Source organism: Cornus florida, unplaced genomic scaffold (genome assembly GCF_030987335.1).
Source record: "Cornus florida cultivar Cherokee Brave unplaced genomic scaffold, ASM3098733v1 CherokeeBrave_3.0.0_Hap2_Chr04, whole genome shotgun sequence".
NCBI lineage: Eukaryota > Viridiplantae > Streptophyta > Magnoliopsida > Cornales > Cornaceae > Cornus > Cornus florida.
In genome coordinates, this window is record NW_026775574.1 from 7,526,251 (window position 1) to 7,546,206 (window position 19,956).

The window sequence follows — 19,956 nt, forward strand, 5'->3', positions numbered from 1 at the left end:
TATATATATATATATATATATATATATATATGTTGTTACTTTTAGATTTAAGTTACCAAATACGAGATAAAAACAGTTTTGAAAGATATTCATCATATTTCGTAGATAAAATAGATAAACAGTTTTGGTATTTTTTGTAATATGAAATACCAAAAATAATATATATATATATATATATATATATATATATATATATATATATATATATATGTTGTTACTTTTAGATTTAAGTTACCAAATATGAGATAAAAACAGTTTTGAAAGATATTCATCATATTTCGTAGATAAAATAGATAAACAGTTTTCGTATTTTTTGTAATATGAAATACCAAAAATAAAATTTTAATTTTTGTTTTGTATACAACATTTTTTGTAATGATTTTATTTCAGTATTTTTTTTTTTTATGAATTTAACAACAAAAATATAAAATAAAAACAGTTGATGATGAAGAAAAGTTGGACGAACTTGAACAATATGACTCTGGTAAGTGTTAACAATTTGTTACATTTTATTCAATTTATGAATAAATATCATATTGTGGATTTTTAATTAAATTACGTTATTTTGTAGATGTGACTACAGTTTCAGATTCAGATTGAGAGCTAGCCTTGCTTGCTGTCATTTTCAGACTTGTTTTGCTACCATTTTCAGACTTGATATGTTGCCATTTTCAAACTTGTTTTGCTGCTAGTCAAGACTGTTGTTTGATGTTTTATTGTGCTATTTTTTTTTTTTTTTTTTTTTTTTAATGCTAATGAGCTACTGGGCTACTAATTAAGTATTTTGTTTTGTTCTATATGGATAATTTATATTTGGTACTGTAATATTATTTTCATTTCCGGATGATTTACAATTTTTTTTTTGTTATTAGGTAATTTAAGTTTGTGGTGGTATTTATATGTGCCAAATATATTTTGAAATTTTATTGTTGTTATATAAATCTATTGCTCTTGTAATTGATATTAGGTATATGGATTTACAAATCTAATATATTGCTATTAATGGGCCATAATTGAATGCTAATAATGGGTCATAATTGAATGGGCTGTTTGAAAAGCCCAATCCGGGGAACCGAACCGAATCAATCCGATCTGTTAACTCACGGATCGGTTTGGTTCGAATTGAATGCCTCCACAGATCGGTTCGGTTTCAGTTTTATCCAATCCGTGGGGATCGGTTCGGTTTGGGATTTATCCCCAAACCGAACCGATCCGATCCGATCCGAACCGTGATCAGGCCTAGTTTCAAAGGCGTTGCCCGGTAAGACCCATTTCCCTTTTATTTTCATCATTGAAATAGGTTTTGTTTAAATCACCGGCCTTTGTGCCACTTAAAACATGATAGAGATCCGAACCTAGAAAACACGGATCCGAATATGAAATATAAGTATGATACGGAGACGGTAGCATGGCAAATTTTTAAAAAATAAGATATGAATACATCATGGATACATCACAAAATAATAATATAATATATATTATTATATATATATATAAATAATATTATTTTTGTGCTATTTTATCCATATAAATCATACATAAATCAATAATTTGGAGTTTAGAGTTAGATGTTTGTCATTTTTGTTTATTAAATTTTAAATTATTTTTCTAATTAACCCATAATATATTTTAAATTGCATTGAATTATATATATATTTTTAAAATAATTACAAAATCACCTTGCCATATCCTGAAAGTTTTCAAAACATATCCTTGTAGTGTCCCAGTCTTTAAAAATAAAATATTTATCATTCATGATACTTTTGACCGTATCTAACATGTGTTTGGACCATATCCAGCAAGTGTCCGATATCGCCTTGACACCTTAAGAGAAGTATCCGTGGTTTGTAGATCCAAACAAATTCCTTATCCCCTCTCAAAAAAATTAAAATAATGGATTGAGTAGGCTCAGAGGCCCATAATACATACATATTTTAATAATGGAGTAATAGATTGAGTAGGCCCAGAGGCCAAGAATTACATATTTTAGTAATGGAGTTATAGTTTGAGTAGGCCCAGAGGAGAGACCTAGAAAAACATGAAAGCCCAAGTCCCTATGAAGCCCAGCCTTAGCCATGCAATCTACACCATTTTTCGTAACCGTGGGCTGAGCATGACAATGCCACAAGATAGAATAAGATTGGACCGGCCCAAGAATGCAAGTGCCACTTTATTCCGAAAATATGCCTTGGACCACACTACTGGGCAATTGAAGCTCTTTTAGTATGGGCTAAACTCAGCACCAATGTTGGTGGTCTGGACCAGATTTGTTCATATAGCTAAAGATTCATGTTCAAAGCTCTTTTGAGATGGTTTGTTAGCAAAGTAGAATTAATGTGGTTTGTTGACATTGTAACATCAAAATAAGAATTTTATTCTCATTTTGTTTTTTCCAAAAGAAGAACACTTGGTGTGTTCGGTCGCATGAAATTAGAATTAGTGAAATTTGAGAAAATTTTAATTCAATTTTTTTAGTTGTTTTTCTCAAATTCCATCAAATTCAATTTCAAGGCTCCAATTCTATGCAGCCGAACACATCTTAATAAGAAAATAATTGCTAAAGTGAATTACCAAACAATCGAATTCAAGGTCAGAGCCAGGGATTTGGTATTGAGGAGCATAGTAGACATTGTAACATCAAAATAAGATTTTTATTAGCATTTCGCCGAAAAAAAATAATGCAAAAGAATCAATGAAAAAAATGAAAAAAATCTGTCATTTCAATTGTTGCATTTCGCTGACAATGGTTGCTCCAAACACCAATGGGAAGAATGAAATGACCAGATCTTTCGTCCAAAAAATTTGTCGCAGTTCTTGCTAGAATTTGCTCTACAATCACTTTAATCCTCGGGTTGGGATTTCTCAACGATTGCTCAATTTCAAGACGAATTCTAAGTGACTGGAATCTTTCTCCGTCTTGTTGTCGTCCACCATCGGGTGCACCAAACTAAGCTCAGTCGTTGGCACCGTCGATGTTCTACTTATGGGCTAGGGCTCTTCACTAGAAAGTTGCACAAATAACCACCATTAGCGGTTAATCAAACCGTTAATTGCTTTTGTTAATTGTATTGGGCTTGTCCCTTGTTTGCCCCTTTTGGGCTTCTTTTGTCCCAGTAATGGACTATCTGGCCGAAGACCCACACTGTAATTATTATTTATTTATATCAATTGCTAACCTTTTCGGAAAAAAGAAAAAGAAAAAGAAAAAAAAGGTTAAATAATGGAATCATAAATCAAATAAAGTTTTCATATATACTAAAATTCATTTGAAGTTAAAATAGTTCATTGGTTTTTGTTGTTCCTTATATCATTTAAGGAACTGTTTGAGAGCCTGGTGTCATTGCAAAGTTTGCACCAAACAAGTAAATTTACAACAGTACTCTTCTCTGAAAAATTTGACCAGAAAAGGGGTAATTCAAAAAATTTACAATTCTGAGCTGTGGTCAAAGAATCAATGCAAAAGAATCAAATATATATATATATATAGTCAGAATGTTCTAGGTAAAAAATTAAGAACATAGATTTATATATATATATATATATATATATATATGTGATTGTACAGTTTCACTGGCATTAGCAATTGGCGCGCACTGTGGTTCAGTACAGTATAGGCTTTAACACATCAAAGAGGGCTGCCTGAAGTCTCTCATAAGGCACTTTTGCCTTTCCTAAGTTTCCTTTTTCATACAAGACGAAGGATTTAGTAATCTTTCCTTTTCCTTTTTCAACTTCATGTCAAGCATACAAAATCTATGAGACAACTCATACTTGTGCTACAGTATGTCTTCTAACTCATTTGTCATTCGAAGTATACCAAGATTTGAGATTTAGGTCAAGTCAAGCGCGGGAAGCACCATAACGATAAAATTAATTTATAAATAGTGAGTATGGGAACGGGAGTGCGCAAAACTTGAGAGCGAAAGTCATTGAGAATGATTATGTGACTTAGATTGGGATTCCGTGCGATTCAGCACCGCTCGTATGCTTAAAATAATTGCGACTGAGTTGACTATATGCAGGCACGAATCCAATTCAGGCTGTCCCCACTGAATTTTTTTTTTTAAAAAATTACATTTTTACTCATAATTTTAGTTAACATTTCAAAAATGCCCCCAAAAAAATTACATTTTTACTCATAATTTTAGTTAACATTTCAAAAATGCCCCCACTCAATTTTTTTAAATTCCCTTCACATTTTTACCTCACTTATTTCTCCACTGGATTTTTTTTAATTTGTGTTATTACCTAAAGTTTTAGTTAAAATTTCAAAAATGCCCACACTCAAATTTTTTAAAATGCCATACTTAAAAATAAATAATAATAAAAAAAATTGTCCACCCTCAAAAAATTTCCTAGTCCATCAGTGACTATATGCAAGCATTATTTGTTGGATCATGCGCGGGAACAGGAACACGATAGTGATAAAATTAAGTCACAAATAGTTGGAACGGGAGTTAGAGCGCGAGAAACATAAAAACGGAATCTATTAAGAAATATTATGTAACTTAGATTGGAATTTCATGCGGTTTAATATCCATAATTACTTGTATACTTATAATAATTACGACATACTGATGTGACTATATGAAAGCATTATTTGTTGGATCATGTGAGTCTCACTGTGAAACTCACATGATACTAAGTTTGAACACGTTAATTGTACTTGTTAGCTTTCTCTATTGTCACATTTGGTGGTGTCAGACATGCACTTTTTTCTCATCTTTGGATTGTTCTAATGTGTTACAAACGTGAATGTACAAGAAAGCCCTAACTATGTATGACCTGAGATGAGCAATGCAGCAAATGATCATATGCTCTACTCTTTCAATTCAAACTTTTTAAAATGCATTATGTATGATGTCCATACTGATCTGTGCTTAAAAAGGGCGAATCTATTAATAAAAAAAAATTTGTATTTTCTTCCCTATTGATACAATAATATGGAGTACATATAACGAAATTCATTCAAATAAAATACATGAGGTAAGGATAAAATATATATATTTTTAATTAAAAACAGGTGGGTCCATTCTATTTACATGTATATCTATATATATGGTAAATAAAATATATTTTCTGTAAGTACCTAATCTCGTGAAAATATCATCAAACTATCAGCTACTATGCGACCTTTTTCAAGAGAACCAAATTGGCAAGTTAATATACATGGTTCATTAGCAAATCTCTACAGATGTAGAAACGTGCATGACTAAAGATCAAACTTCTATTTCTTAATATCATCCAACAAATAGTAATCATATGTGTGTGTGTGTATATATATTATATTATATTATATTATATTATATAATACATATAATGGCCATCGCTTCAAGAGTGTTTGCTATATATCTTTGTTTGATTGGAGGTCGGGATGAAAAAAATAGATGGAAGAAAGAAGAAAATAGATGGATGAGGTATCCTAGGGAAAAGATGGATGGGATGATATATATATATATATACACACACACACATATGTGGTTTGGTTGAAATGAAAGAAAATATAGTTTTTATACTCTTTTTACCAAAATACCCTTATTATATAAAATTAAAAAAATTAGATAGTCATTTTAATTTTTTTAGAAGGTTAAAAATGAAATTTACAGACATTTGTTTTGTAAATATGAGAATAGTTCTTAGTAATTTAGAGAACAGAAAATAATTTATAAATAAAAAATCGTTATCTGAAAATAAATTTTTTTTATAATTGAGTATTCAAAAAATTGTAAAATTATTATTAAATTATATATTAATTCCTCCATTGAGTTGATTGATGGTTGGTTTGCAAATGGTCAATCATCAACTTTTCTCACTTTCTATATATCCACAATGAGCTTTTTTTCCCAAGTATGAATACAATCACGTATATGCAGAAGTAGAGATGGTATCGATCCTTTCTTTCTCTCGGGTTGCTAAGCAATTTGCATGACATGGCATGCCTGCCATAGCAAGTCCAATCAGGGTGTGACAGTTTGGTAAATGGGGTGGCCATCATGTGACTGAAGAGATTTGTTTGTATTATATATGCATATATATATATATATATATATGTATATATATATGGGACCGTATTTGATGGATATCACTTCATGGTTTGCATTCTGCAGTGTCACATCGTTTATGTTTATATTGCACCACATCTCCTATTACCAAAATCTCCTTTTTATGGCAAAAGCGGGAGACACATTCACGCCTTCCTTTCTACACACTTCATTACATTGTTCCATATATCAACCTATACATATATGTATATACACACACATCGATTTCTATCAATCTCACTTTTCTGCGCATCTATATATATATGTATATAATATATATAGAGAGCCCAAATCCCCTCACCTTATATATGTATTTATCAGCACAGTAATTTTCAACGCATTATATAATTTTTTTTTTTTTTAACCTATTAGGCTATTACATGTTAAATGTGTTTTTCAACACACTCATTTTCAAGTTTCAACGCATTATATATATTTGTTTTTTTTGTTTTTCAACAAGGATTACACCTAGCTGAAAAAAGTAAATGTACCTAATTAATATTTAAAATAAATGTAATTGTAGTAAAAATCACTATAGCACCAAAACTTATTCAAGAAGACAAAGACGGAGCTAGAATTTCAAGTCAGGGCCACAATGCGATATATATATATATATATATATATATATATATATAAATATAAAATATGACAAATATAAAATATAAAAGAAGAAGAGGAAATTATCTATTCAAATATGAAGGTTAAAAACAAGAATTTTAAAAAGTTAAAAAAGAAAAAGGAAAGGAAAATGAGAGAATTTTGAAAGGAAAAAGTTAGAGTTAGATTGAGGAAATGAAATTTGACTTTTTTCTTTTAAGAAAATTAAAGAATTTTGAAAAATAAAAGAGAAATTAAAGAAAAAGTTAAGAGATAATTAGAGAAATTAAAGAAAAAGTTAAGAAATAATTTTAGAAACTAAAACATTTAGGAGGACATGTATAAATTTGTTCATATAAGTAAAAAAATAGTACATATATTGTAGAGGACAGGACAGGCCAGGGAGCAGGTGCCCCACCCTAGGACTACAATGGCACCGTTCCAGCAAGAAGAAAGATCATATTTATACACACATATGTTAGTAGAGAGTGTATATATATATATATATATATAATATTTATATATAGAGAAAAATATATATGAAATGAATGAAAAGAAAAGGGCAAAAAAGGGGTTTGGTTGGGAAGTGAGCATTTGGGGCCAAGAGAGGCAGTGTCCCCATCCCATGCATTTTTATCCCCCACCTCTCCCCCTTTGCCGATCCATTGTCTCCTCCATTTCCAAACACGCCAAAACCCCAATACTCATTAATTCCCCTCCTCCACTCCACGTACGTGCACACACACACAACACACATTAATATATTCCGTCTCTCTCTCTCTCTCTCTCTCTCAAGCCAACATAGGTACTAGTACTATTACCGATAGGCCCATTATTTATATTCCCTTCTTTCTCTCGTCCCCACTTAATTACCTTCTCCTTCAAAGTTAACCCCAAAACCCAACTCTCTCTCTCTCTCTCTCTCACACACACACACACTCACTCTCTCTCTCTCTCCATGCAAACTCCATCCTTGACATGCATATCCTCTAGTACCGAGGATGCATATTTGGAAGGTGTTGATCAAGAAGACGAAGACTACAGCACTCTACTTTGTCTCGGGCCTCCAGGCCAACAACACCAACCCAAACATTCCCATTTTGACCTTCACGACTACTCTAATTACCAGCATCCCAAGAACACTTATCAAAACCCTAATAGTAGTACCACTGATGAAGATCATGGTGGTGTGACTGTTGCTCTTGGTATTGGGGTACCAACTACTTCAGGAGCTAGCAGCTCCACCAATGTTGACCCTAATACTATCGGCCGTCTCCCAGAAGGCCAATATTGGATCCCTTCTCCAGCTCAAATCCTCGTCGGCCCGACCCAGTTCTCTTGCACCGTTTGCAACAAAACATTCAATCGATTCAACAACATGCAGGTTACTAATTTACAACTAAAAATGTGTCATTAATTTTGGGTGACAATGTGACATGATTTTTTTTTCTTCATGTTTTCTTTTCTTATATATATAACATGTTTATATATATATGTTTATGTCATATTAGCTAATTATATGAATGTCCTGCTTCTTTGTAAATTTATTTCCAGCGTTTTCTTTTTCTTCTATAGAGTTTCTCAACAAAATCTAAGGCATACATACTACTAATAGTAGTGAAAAAAAATACTAGTACTACTACTAGTATATGAACATTTGCTACAACCATTCCAAAAAAAAAATAAAAAACATTTGCTACTATTTATACAATTTGCTTGAATTTCCAAAATAAATAAATTTGCTCATGGTTACATTCTCAAAATTCTTGTTTGTTTAATTTTCTTCAAATTAAGATTCTTTTTTTTGGGGGTAAATTTTATTGTCATAACTATTTTTTCCTTCTTTCTTTTCTTTTATAATGTGCAGGTCTACTTCTCTAGCTAGATGCATGACACACACAAACACACACTAATTTGCCAACGTTAATTAATTTCCTTATCCATTTACGATTTCAATCATTTTCCTTTATTCTATTCTATTCTATATATATATATATATATATATATATATATAGATATTCTCAACCAACATGACATATATATAATAATATATTTTTTAATTATGTCTCTCAGATGCATATGTGGGGGCATGGATCCCAATATCGGAAGGGTCCAGAGTCACTAAGAGGGACAAAACCTGCCTCCTCAATGCTGAGACTGCCTTGTTATTGCTGTGCTGAGGGTTGCAAGAACAACATAGAACACCCAAGATCGAAGCCATTGAAGGACTTCAGAACACTCCAGACACATTACAAGCGAAAGCACGGAGCGAAGCCGTTCGGGTGCCGGATATGTGGGAAGCCCTTCGCCGTCCGGGGGGATTGGAGGACTCATGAGAAGAACTGTGGGAAGCTCTGGTTTTGCATCTGCGGGTCGGATTTTAAGCACAAGAGGTCCCTTAAAGACCATGTTCGCGCCTTCGGAGATGGCCATGCACCACATAGTGAGGACTTGTTTGAGGTTGTAGAAGATAGTGATAATCATAATGGACCACCTGCAAATATGGATAGTCATGGCTCTGTACTGTTTTGAATCTTTTGATATAATGCCTGTGAAGCTCTAGTCATTTTAGCACTTAGGAATATTGGCTAATTAGAGTGTATTTGTGTTTTTGTTTTGTGTGTATGTGCGCATGAGAGAGAGAGAGAGAGTAGCCCGGATCGATTCTCTGCTGTACATGTTTCAACACATTACATCGGGTTTTCCAATAGGTTACGTCTGTTTTTCAACGCAACGAATTACTTTCAATACGTTACATCTTACTAGAAAAAGTAGAAGTAAATATGTTTAAAATAGAAATATAGTGTTGAAAATCACTACATCATCAAAATTTACCAGTAGAGAGATGAAGACAAATAGGGTAATGAAAGTCCAGATCGATGCTCTGGAGTAATTTCTCGTGTTGTGTAGTGTTATATACTTTAATATGTTATATCTATTTTTCAATACAGCGACTTTCCGCACATTACATGCGGCTAGAAAAGGTAAATGTAAATGTGTTAAAAATCACTACAACACCAAAATTTACTAGTATAGAGAGATAAAGACAAACAGAATAATGAAAGCCCGGACCGATCCACTGCAGTAATTTCTCGTGCTGTGTGGTGTTGTATATGTTTAACACGTTACATCTGTTTTTCAATATAATAACTTTCACCACATTACATATGGTTAGAAAAAATAAATGTAAATGTGTTGAAAATAAAAATATAGTTTTGAAACTCATTACAACACCAAAATTTATCAAAATTTACCTTAGAGGATCCAAGTATGAGAGAGATGAATAAGGACAAACAGGATAGTGAAAGCCATGGTTCTGTGCACTAATGTTTGAAGTGCCAGTTCAATTAATGTCTGATTAAAGTTTCTTTTGTTATATAAAACTGAGAGAGGGAGAGACCATTTCGAAGGTGGTCAAGTGGATTCAGTCATTGCAGAAAAACAGTAGATACGCAGATAGTGTACAGTGCGGTCTCAGAATCTACTGTTCATTAGCTTTGCATTTGCAATAGATATGGCGGACTCTATCTGTCTATATATATCTCTATCTTCTTCTTTTTTTGATAATTATATATATCTCTATCTTTCTCTCTCTATGTATATGTATATGCCACTCTCAGTCTCAAGAGAGAGTCTGAGTGAGTCTTTTTCTGGCTCAGTCTCTCTGAGCTTCGACTACCACTACTAACACTTTGATCGAGCCCCTTTGTCAGAATTTACGATGGACCACTGAAAGTTTCTGTTTTTGGGGTTTCACCCAAAGTGTTGTCTTTTACATCCTTTACAGAACAACAACAAACACATACTACATAACACGATCAGACCCCTATTCTTGTCTTTCTTATATATATATATATATAATGTGCATATGGCCTTGCTTGCATAATCGATCATATATATAATTGTCCTTTTAGTTTGCTTTTATCCTTTTGTTTGTTTTATTTATTTATTTTTTATATATCCTCCAATTCGTGTCTTTAAAATGTGTGTTTAATTCCATGGCTGCCTTTGTGCATGCATGCATCCTTTTGTTATTATAATCATATTTACTTTTACCCAAAAAATAAATATAAAAAATCAATTGATCATATGAACAGTCATAAGGGTTGAATATTGTCACATCGAGTGAGAGAAAGAGAAGTGTGTGAAATCTTATAATTAATGTGATCAATTATAGACTTTATCTTAAATTTACTAATCTCGATCATCCATTGAATATGATACATGTTCTTACAATAGAGTTTCTGGAGAAAAAAAAAACAAAAAAAGAAATGAAAGTAGAGTTCTCCTAAAATTCAAAATCATATTGCCATATTTAATAATAATAATAAAATGAGAATTTAGGTAAATTATAATAATTTTTATTAACTTTCTTGCTATTCAAAATATGAAATGAGATTTTCTGGCAAATTTTTTGAAAAAAATTCATGCTAGCCAAATGAATCTTAGAAAATTTATTTTATTTTCCTTCATTTTACTTTCATTTTCCAGTATTGATTTCATTCCAACCCAACAGATAAAATAATCATATATGTTACTAATTATCATTAAAAATGAAAATTAGGATGTAAAATAAAAGAAAAAAAAGTCTATCATAGATATGTGATTTATTATTATTAAAAAATGTTTATAGAAAATAGGAATGTAGTTGGACGAAAGAATTAATTAATTATTAAAAACGGTATATATACCGATATACTGTTATATTGGAACACCAAATTATCAGGGACTTTAGAGTTTATATGGGCTTGTAATGGCATGTTCTTGATTGGGCTTCTATATGTTGGGCTGTTATACTAGATTTCGTTCTACTCCTTGTTGTTAGCCCCAGCCATTTAGATCTACTTATCAGAGGCTTACAGACCAGGCCTTGGGGCTTAGGAAATTTGGTCTCGGTTGTATGGACCGTCTTGTTAAACATTTTAAAGGTTGGACCGTCTTGTTAGCCCAAGTCATTTAGATTTATTTATATATGTATATATATATACATGACATAAGTATCTATATATGCATATCTATATATTCTAAGTCGTATAGAGTGGTGCAAAAGTGAGAATAGAAGTGAGCAAAATTTAAATTACACAAAAGTGAGAGTGAAAGCGAGAGAATTACAAAAGAAATTAACATTGGTCTTTTGAGTGGAAGAAGCAAGCCCTAACTAGTCCCAGCTCTCCAAATGAGAATCTTGTCATGGAATTGTCAGGATGTGAAAAACTCTGGCAATTCAAGAGCCGAAAAGGTTGAATCCAATATATTCCCATCATTTTTTATTTCTTACGAGGAAAAGGCTGTTATTTTTTGGCAATCGATTTTTAGTGAAGAGTGAAATTTAAATTTATTAATCTAATTTTTATTGTTTCTACGTTTGCAGAAAATGTGTATATCTAAACTTACCAATTCAAATCCTGTATATATATACACACACACACACACACAAGACACTTTGAACTTTTCATTTACCCAATTTTGATATTGCATGAGTGGTAGAGTCAACACTTAATATTTCTAATCTTATTAAGATGATAAAAATAAATTGCGGTTTATCTCTTAATCCATAGCTTGTGATGAGGCATCTTAATTATTCATTTATTTTTTTATTTTTTCATTTTTATCATCAATAAAATCTCTTGCTGCTGTGAAAAAAATAAAATAAAATCAACCATTGCCACATTTTAACCAAGTTCATGGAAGTGTAACCAGCTTTAGAAAATTTAAAAGTTTGAATAAACATTCAAATCAAAATGACAAAAGCACGGTCATTTTGTTTTAGTTGATAAAACGCTTAGCTCCCCGACTAGGTGACATTTAAGTACTCCCATCCCTTAGCTTTGTTGGGAAAAAGGAAATGACAATAGACACCCTATAGCTTCAATACTAGTTTGTGAAGTGGGCAATGGTGGCATGAGGCTCAGCTGCTGACGGCTCAAAGGACAGTGACGGTGCCACGGGCTTACCCATCAGCTTACCTGGCAAGTCCTTAATACCCTTCAAATAAAACGTATAGAAGACCTTGAATGAGAACACAATCTGCTGCATCTTGACCTCACCGTACACCCCTTCGAATATTCCCGACCCACTAGTCACAGCCAGATACGTGTCCTCATAAGTCAAGTAGAGGGCCCTTGCACCGTCAAGTGGCCGTAATGCCCGAAGTAAAAAATGTATATGGCCTCGTACCGGTCACCTTTCTTCTTCAACACATGCTGGATCAGCGTACATAGACCAGCCGTGATCCCTAACCGCTTCTCTAGGTCTCCGGTATAGAGCTTGTTGCTGAACGGAGCGAAGTCACCCAGTGAGTTGACTAGTTTCTAACTCAGTCGTACATACACCGGGCTACCTCGGTCTCGCTCATTCATCTCATGCACGCATAATTCTTGAACTTTTGCTAAAACAAAATTATTACATTTGAGTTGATATGAGTGGGTGAGATGTATTAAATGACAGGTTTACCCTTCATTATCTAAATGAAGCAAATAAAGTTTGTTTTGAAAGATGATAAAAAAAAATAAGGGCAAAATAATCATTTCAGTTACTAAATTTAAAAAGTAGAGTACAAGAGAGTATCAAAAGTGAGTATGTTTTCGAATTCAAATCCATTCCGATGCACTAGATAGGGAGTATGAAGATCACGATGTTCCCCTCTCGTGCACTAGACCGTTCAGTACAAAGGATAGGATTTAAAGTCAAATGTTTTCGGCATAGACGTAATGATTCTTAATTATTGGAAAGAAACATGAATTGTAGTAGGAAAATAATTACTGGGTCTCGAGGAATCTGGTTTTGTTTTGTAGTTGAAGAAGAATGCAGTGGTTGTGATGCTCTTGGAAGGTCTTCGTCTGGCAGAGAAGTCTTGACGGGTTGTTGAGATCTTGATGTTTTGGGTTGACAAGTGGATGTTGGAGATTGAAACCTAACAGTCTCTGGGATTGTGATGAAGATGGTGATCTGAGGTAGTTGGGTAGTTTCAGTGAAGAGGTTGGCTTGAAAGAGCTTATGGAAGCCATTGATGGACAACACACAGACACAGATCAAAAGAAGAAGAGAAGAAGGAAATTAAGATATATTATGCTTATGTTGAATGTTCTTTGGGTAGGAATATGCACGGTATTTATAATGGAGTATGAGTGTGTGTTCGACTTTGTACACACATATAGGTGTTTCATGGAAAGTGTGGGTGATGAAAATGGCACTAGGGACAGTAAATTACATTCATACGATGCATATGTATATTTATTGAAAAAAATGATAAAATTTTGGTTTCTATTATCAATTGATGTGACACTTATGGAGATAAATGAGCATTAATATTAAAATAATTACTACTACACAACACCAAAATTTACAATTAAAATTTCAGATTTGAGATAAACACCCTAAGAGCAAGTGGTGCGGGCAACACAAGTTATTTATCTACTTTTTAAAAGTAGGGTGTCACGTAAGTTAAAAAGTGATGATGTGATACTCCATTTTTTTTTATACATATGTTCCATGGTGTGGAACCCAATTATCTCATTATCTATTTATTATTTTATTATTATTTTATTAATTTAATTTAAAAATAAAATAAAAAATTGAAGCTGCCTTTTGTTTTATTTCCGTTGAAGCTGCCTTTTGCTTTAAACAAAGAAAAAAAAATTGTGGAGTATTATCTAAATGGTTCTCTGTCTGTGCAGCATGATGTAGAGTGTGTTGTAGGGCCCACAATAAAGTTGGTCAAATTTTTTCAGCATACCGTTCCATTCTCTTTCTATACTGATACCTCTCTCTCTATTTTGGTAGCGCCCCAGATGCTCTAAGAGGAGATAGTCTTTATTTTTATAATTAATACCGGCTAGGGCACTTGACTACTCGTTGCCACTTGACTACTAGTTGCACAAAATGCCGATCATTGCTGATACTTATTATATATATATATATATGAACACAAATACATTTTGTTGTGATGATAAAGCTTTAGCATGTCATTTTCTTGACGCGAGCCGCCTTGGGTGGTAAAGCAGCTTGAATTACTACTTGGTAAAACACATGGAAACCAAAACCAAGACTAGAATGTGAATGAGTCGATGTTGCTCTTAGTCACTCTCTAAGCGGGGTTCACTTAAATGAGTGTTGATTTTGTGTCTTATTTGATATTCATACATGACTAATAATCTTTCTTGATTATCATTAATAATTATTCCATAATAAAGTTGGTCAAATTCTTTCAGCATACCCTTCCATTCTCTCTCTATACTGACATCTCTCTCTTTATTTTGGGTAACGCCCAAGATGCTCTAAGAGGAGATAGTCTTTATTCTTATAATTAATACCGGCTAGGGCACTTGACTACTCGTTGCCACCTGACTACTAGTTGCACAAAATACCGATCATTGCTGATACTTATTATATATATATATATATATATATATATAAACACAAATACATTTTGTTGTGATGATAAAGCTGTAGCATGTCATTTTCTTGAAGCGAGCGGCCTTGGGTGGTAAAGCAGTTTGAATTACTACTTGGTAAAACACATGGAAACCAAAACCAAGACTAGAATGTGAATGAGTCGATGTTGCTCTTAGTCACTCTCTAAGTGGGGTTCACTAAAATGAGTGTTGATTTTGTGTCTTATTTGATATTCATACATGACTAATAATCTTTCTTGATTATCATTAATAATTATCTCACAATAAAGTTGGTCAAATTCTTTCAACATTCCGTTCCATTCTCTCTCTATACTGACACCTCTCTCTTTATTTTGGATAGCGTCCCAGATACTCTAAGAGGAGATAGTCTTTATTCTTATAATTAATACCGGCTAAGGCACTTGATTACTCGTTGCCACTTGACTACCCGTTGCACAAAATGCCTATCATTGCTGATACTTATTATATATATATATATATAAATAAACACAAATACATTTTGTAGTGATGATAAAGCTGTAGCATGTCATTTTCTTGAAGCGAGCCGCCTTGGGTGGTAAAGCAGTTTGAATTACTACTTGGTAAAACTCATGGGAACCAAAACCAAGACTAGAATGTGAATGAGTCGATGTTTGTAATTATTCCATTAATAATTATTCCACGTTGTTTGTAATTTTATTGACTCTTCCACAGAACCACCAAGTTGAGCCGGGTTGACTACGTCCAACTAAAGTCTTGGTTACGAGATTGAGTAGATACAACAGTTTGGCTTTCTTTTTAATACAAGTTTATTTACCTAAAATATAAATAAAAATACTATTGGCATTAATATCGTTTATTTATTACGCGATTGAGTAGATAAGATGCCTACAACAGTTTGGCTTTCTTTTTAATACAAGTTTATTTACCTAAAATATAAATAAAAATACTATTGACATTAATATCGTTTATTTATTTATTATATACATAAGCATATAAAATGTGTGAATTTATATGCATATCTATGTGTGTGTGTGTGTGTTACCGGATCTAACATTTCTGAATGGGGTGGGCTATCTTTTTTCATTTATTTATTTATTTATTTATTTATTTTTGGGCCCTGGGCTTTAAGTAGTATGGTAAATTTTTTTTTTTTTTGGAATGGGCTGAAGCCCAGTTTCGCCCACCCCGCCTTTGTATATACATCACATAAGTATATTCTAAGTTGCATTGCAAAAGTGAGAATAGAAGCACAAAAACAACAAAATTTAGATTACACAAAGTGAGAGAGAAAGCGAGACAAACACAACAGAAATATGCACATGGCCAGTTACAATTCAAGTTGTTGTGTTTTTTTTTTTTTTGGGCAAAATTGACTCCATTTGTTTTAATGTAAAATATTTTACTCGGAAAATATTTTCTTTTTTCAGGTAAATATATATATATATATATATATATATATATATATATATCAAGTGTTTGGCAAAAGTTTAGGTCGAGTCCATCGAGTGAAGCGTGTAAAATAGGTTGTCGAAAATTGATGAATAAGTTATTTTTGTATGTTTTAATATTTATTTTCTTTGTAAAAATTTTATGACAACTAAACACCAGAAAATATAAAAAATATTTTACGCTCAAACAAAGAGAGCCAAGTGATTTTGTAACGGAGAATGAAATTAACATCAGTCTTCCGGGTGGAAGAAACAAGCCCTAACTGGTCCAGCACTCCAAATGAGAATATTGTCATGGAATTGTCAGGCTGTGAAAAGCTCCGACAATTCAAGAGCTGAAAATAGGGCCGGCGCTGGCCCAATGTGACCAAGACGGTTGCCTTGGGCCCTAAATTTGGGGGGACTCAAAATTTGAACATGGGCCAGAAATAAAAGACTACATATTTGCCTAGGTACAACAATTTTATAATTGGTTTTTGGCCTATGTACTCTTCTTGCTTGCCTTTTATTTTGGAAGGCCTCAAAAATTGAACATGGCCCCAAAAAAAAAAAAAGCCTACATATTGGCCCAGTTTTAACAAGTTTATAATTCGTTTTTTTGGGCCTACTCACTCTTCTTACTTGCCTTTTATTTTGGGGGTCTCAAAATTTGAACATGGACAAAAAAATAAAATAAAAAATAATGTCTACATATAAACCATTGTAACAAATTTACCTGCATTGCTGTTTAGTTTATGCATCACATATAATTTATTTGTTTTTTCATTTTTTACTGTTTTTATTATTATTATTATTTTTTGGCAAAACATCACACTTAATGAAATAAAAGGCTTTCGGGTTTCATGGAACATACTTGATTTGGTTTAGTGAATTTATTATCTCGCTTGGCATACATAAAATATAATTTTCTTTCAACATCCAAGATGAGTTTTTATGAGGTTATATTCTTATACATTATTCCTATATCTGGTTTAATTTATTTCTAATACATGATTGCGGAAAGTTTAGGTTTTTCTTTGATTTTGGTATGCTCATGATATTATTTTGATGAAATGATGATTTGGTTTTTCAAATTTGGTAACAAATTTCTGTTTAGATTGTAAAATGATAATTTGGTTGTTTTTTGAAGTGTTATTTGTCATTGATTGTAAGGCTGCAACTCTGGCGGGTTAGGCGGGTTTGAGGTATAACTTGAACCCAACCCACTATATGAAATACTAAACCTAAGCCTATCTTAAACCCTAACTACTCAACCCGAGTCCAACCCATCATTCTACTTTTAAATTCAGGCTTGCAACTCGGGCTTAGATTCCATGTTAAAAATGACTTTTAAACAAAAAAAAAAAAAAAGTTTAAAGACATTTTGTAAATTTTAAATAAATTACAAACAAATTCTTAGAAAATTAATTATCTTAAATGTTAACATACAATAAGTTAAGATTTAACAAATGAAGTTGAAAAGGAAAAGGGTAATCGTAGTTTAAATATTATATATAATGTATTTGAAATTAAAAATGTATATGAAAATAATATTAAATTCGGGTTCGGGTTTGTTCGGGTTGCCACTACTTCAACTCAAGTCCAACCCTAATTAAAATAGGGTTGAGATTTTTCAACCCAGACTCAACCTTATTTGTAAAAATAATTATCTATGCCCATGAAAAATCGGGCAGGCTTGGGTTGGGTCGGAGTGCCCAACCGCTACACTCCTAATTGATTGTGATGTGTTCTGTTCAGGGTATAAAAGAGTAAAAACTGTTAGAATTTTGTAGTAAATTTTGATTTGTTGATAAAATCATGATTATAATTCTTTAGTATATATGATGATTTTGTTTTGTGACATTCTGATTTGGTGCATGTTGTTTGGCCTTTATAACAAACTCCTCTAGTAAAATTTTACATTTAGTTAGTTCCTTAGCCTTGAAATCTGACTTAATTTGCAACTTTCTGGCCTTTATGTAAAGTTTCTTCATTAACTACGATTTGGAATAAAAAGAAGCTTGAAATGTTTGATTCTAATTTATGACCTTAATTTTTGTTCCCTCTCTAGTATTTAATTGATATATTAATGCTTCAAACTGTTCGCCTTTTATGAAAATTCAAATTCATTGACTAATTGATTTTGAAATAATTTTAGTTTTTTTTCTTGTGCAAGTAAATTAATTATTTAGTATTTTATAACATTATGTGATTATAAAATTTCGCTCCTTTATCAACCGTGAGTTATCTAGAGATTGAATTTGATAAGGAAATGTTGTCGTTATCAAAACTTGGAAATCAAATTCTAAGCTCATGAACTTCACAATCACGGTACAGGAACTCCATCTAATTATTCTTGTTTTTCTTCTTCTTCTAGCTTGCTCTATTTGATTAATTTTTTTCTCATACTATTGACACAATTATTTGTTGGTACTCATAGATTTTTATTTATTAGTTAATTTGTCTTATGCACATTGCACAGAAGCGCAATTATTTGTTGGTATAATTTATAGTTATTAATCAGGTGTCTTATACACATTGCACAAAGGCACTTTTTTAAGATATAAAAAGTTATCAAGTACAATGAAATTTAGAGTGTTTTTTTGCTCATTATGATGGTTTAAATTTTTTTTTTTTTATCTTGTTGTTGGCCCCCCGACGTTGCTATAATTTTCTACGTAGTCTCGTAAACAAAATACAATTGTTTCATTTTAATGAAAATTCTGCAATCTTATGAAAAAAAATTGTGAGTGTGAAACCTTTTGTATAAAGGCCTCACATTTGAAAGTGGCCTCAAAAAAATTTGGGACTCTCAGGCTGGCCCTGGCTTAAAAGATTGAATTCAACATGTTCCCATCATTTTGTATTTCTTATGAGGAAAAGGCTGTTGTTTTTTGGCAAGTGAAGAGTGAAATTAAAATTTTCAATCTAATTTTCATTGTTTCTCCGTTTGTAGAAAATGTGTATATCTAAACTGACCAAGTCAAATCCTGTATATAAATATATATACACACAATTTGAAATTTTCATATTACATGAGAGATGGTGGTAGAGTGAGCATGAGAGAGAGGTGAATTCGTAATTTTTTCCTGTGATTTGGCGGTGTTGCGTGGTCTTCGTTGAGCAAGAGGGACGGGGAAGTGAAAATAAGAGTTTCTCCAAGCATTTTCAATGAAAAGCAATGATATACCTTTCGAATTTAAAAAATACTAAATAGAGAATATGTAAGTGGGGTTTACCACAAAATAATAGCGCTTACATAATATATTGGCAGTTATACTCACCCACATAACACCCAATCGACATCTTCTTCCAAATTCGGATGATATATAAAAATTATATAGTTTTTTGGCCATCAAAATGCCTCTTAATATTTCTAATCTTATTCAGATGATAAAGAGAAGTCATGGTTTATCTTAATTCATAGCTTGTGATGAGGCATCTTAATTTTTTGTTTTCATTTTTATCATCAATAAAATCTGTTGCTGTTGTGAA

General features: G+C 32.2%; 1 protein-coding gene and 1 pseudogene across 1 annotated transcript; one reads left to right on the forward strand and one right to left on the reverse strand.

Moving 5' to 3' along the window:
• The first annotated feature begins 7,596 nt into the window (after positions 1 to 7,596).
• On the forward strand, positions 7,597 to 9,170 carry LOC132304684 (zinc finger protein WIP6). Its single transcript, XM_059802418.1, has 2 exons — positions 7,597 to 8,022; positions 8,712 to 9,170. The coding sequence occupies exons 1-2, from the start codon at positions 7,597 to 7,599 to the stop codon at positions 9,168 to 9,170; spliced, it is 885 nt and encodes a 294-aa protein (XP_059658401.1).
• A 2,962-nt stretch (positions 9,171 to 12,132) lies between these two features.
• Positions 12,133 to 13,823, reverse strand: LOC132305571 (allene oxide cyclase, chloroplastic-like; annotated as a pseudogene).
• Positions 13,824 to 19,956: the final 6,133 nt, after the last annotated feature.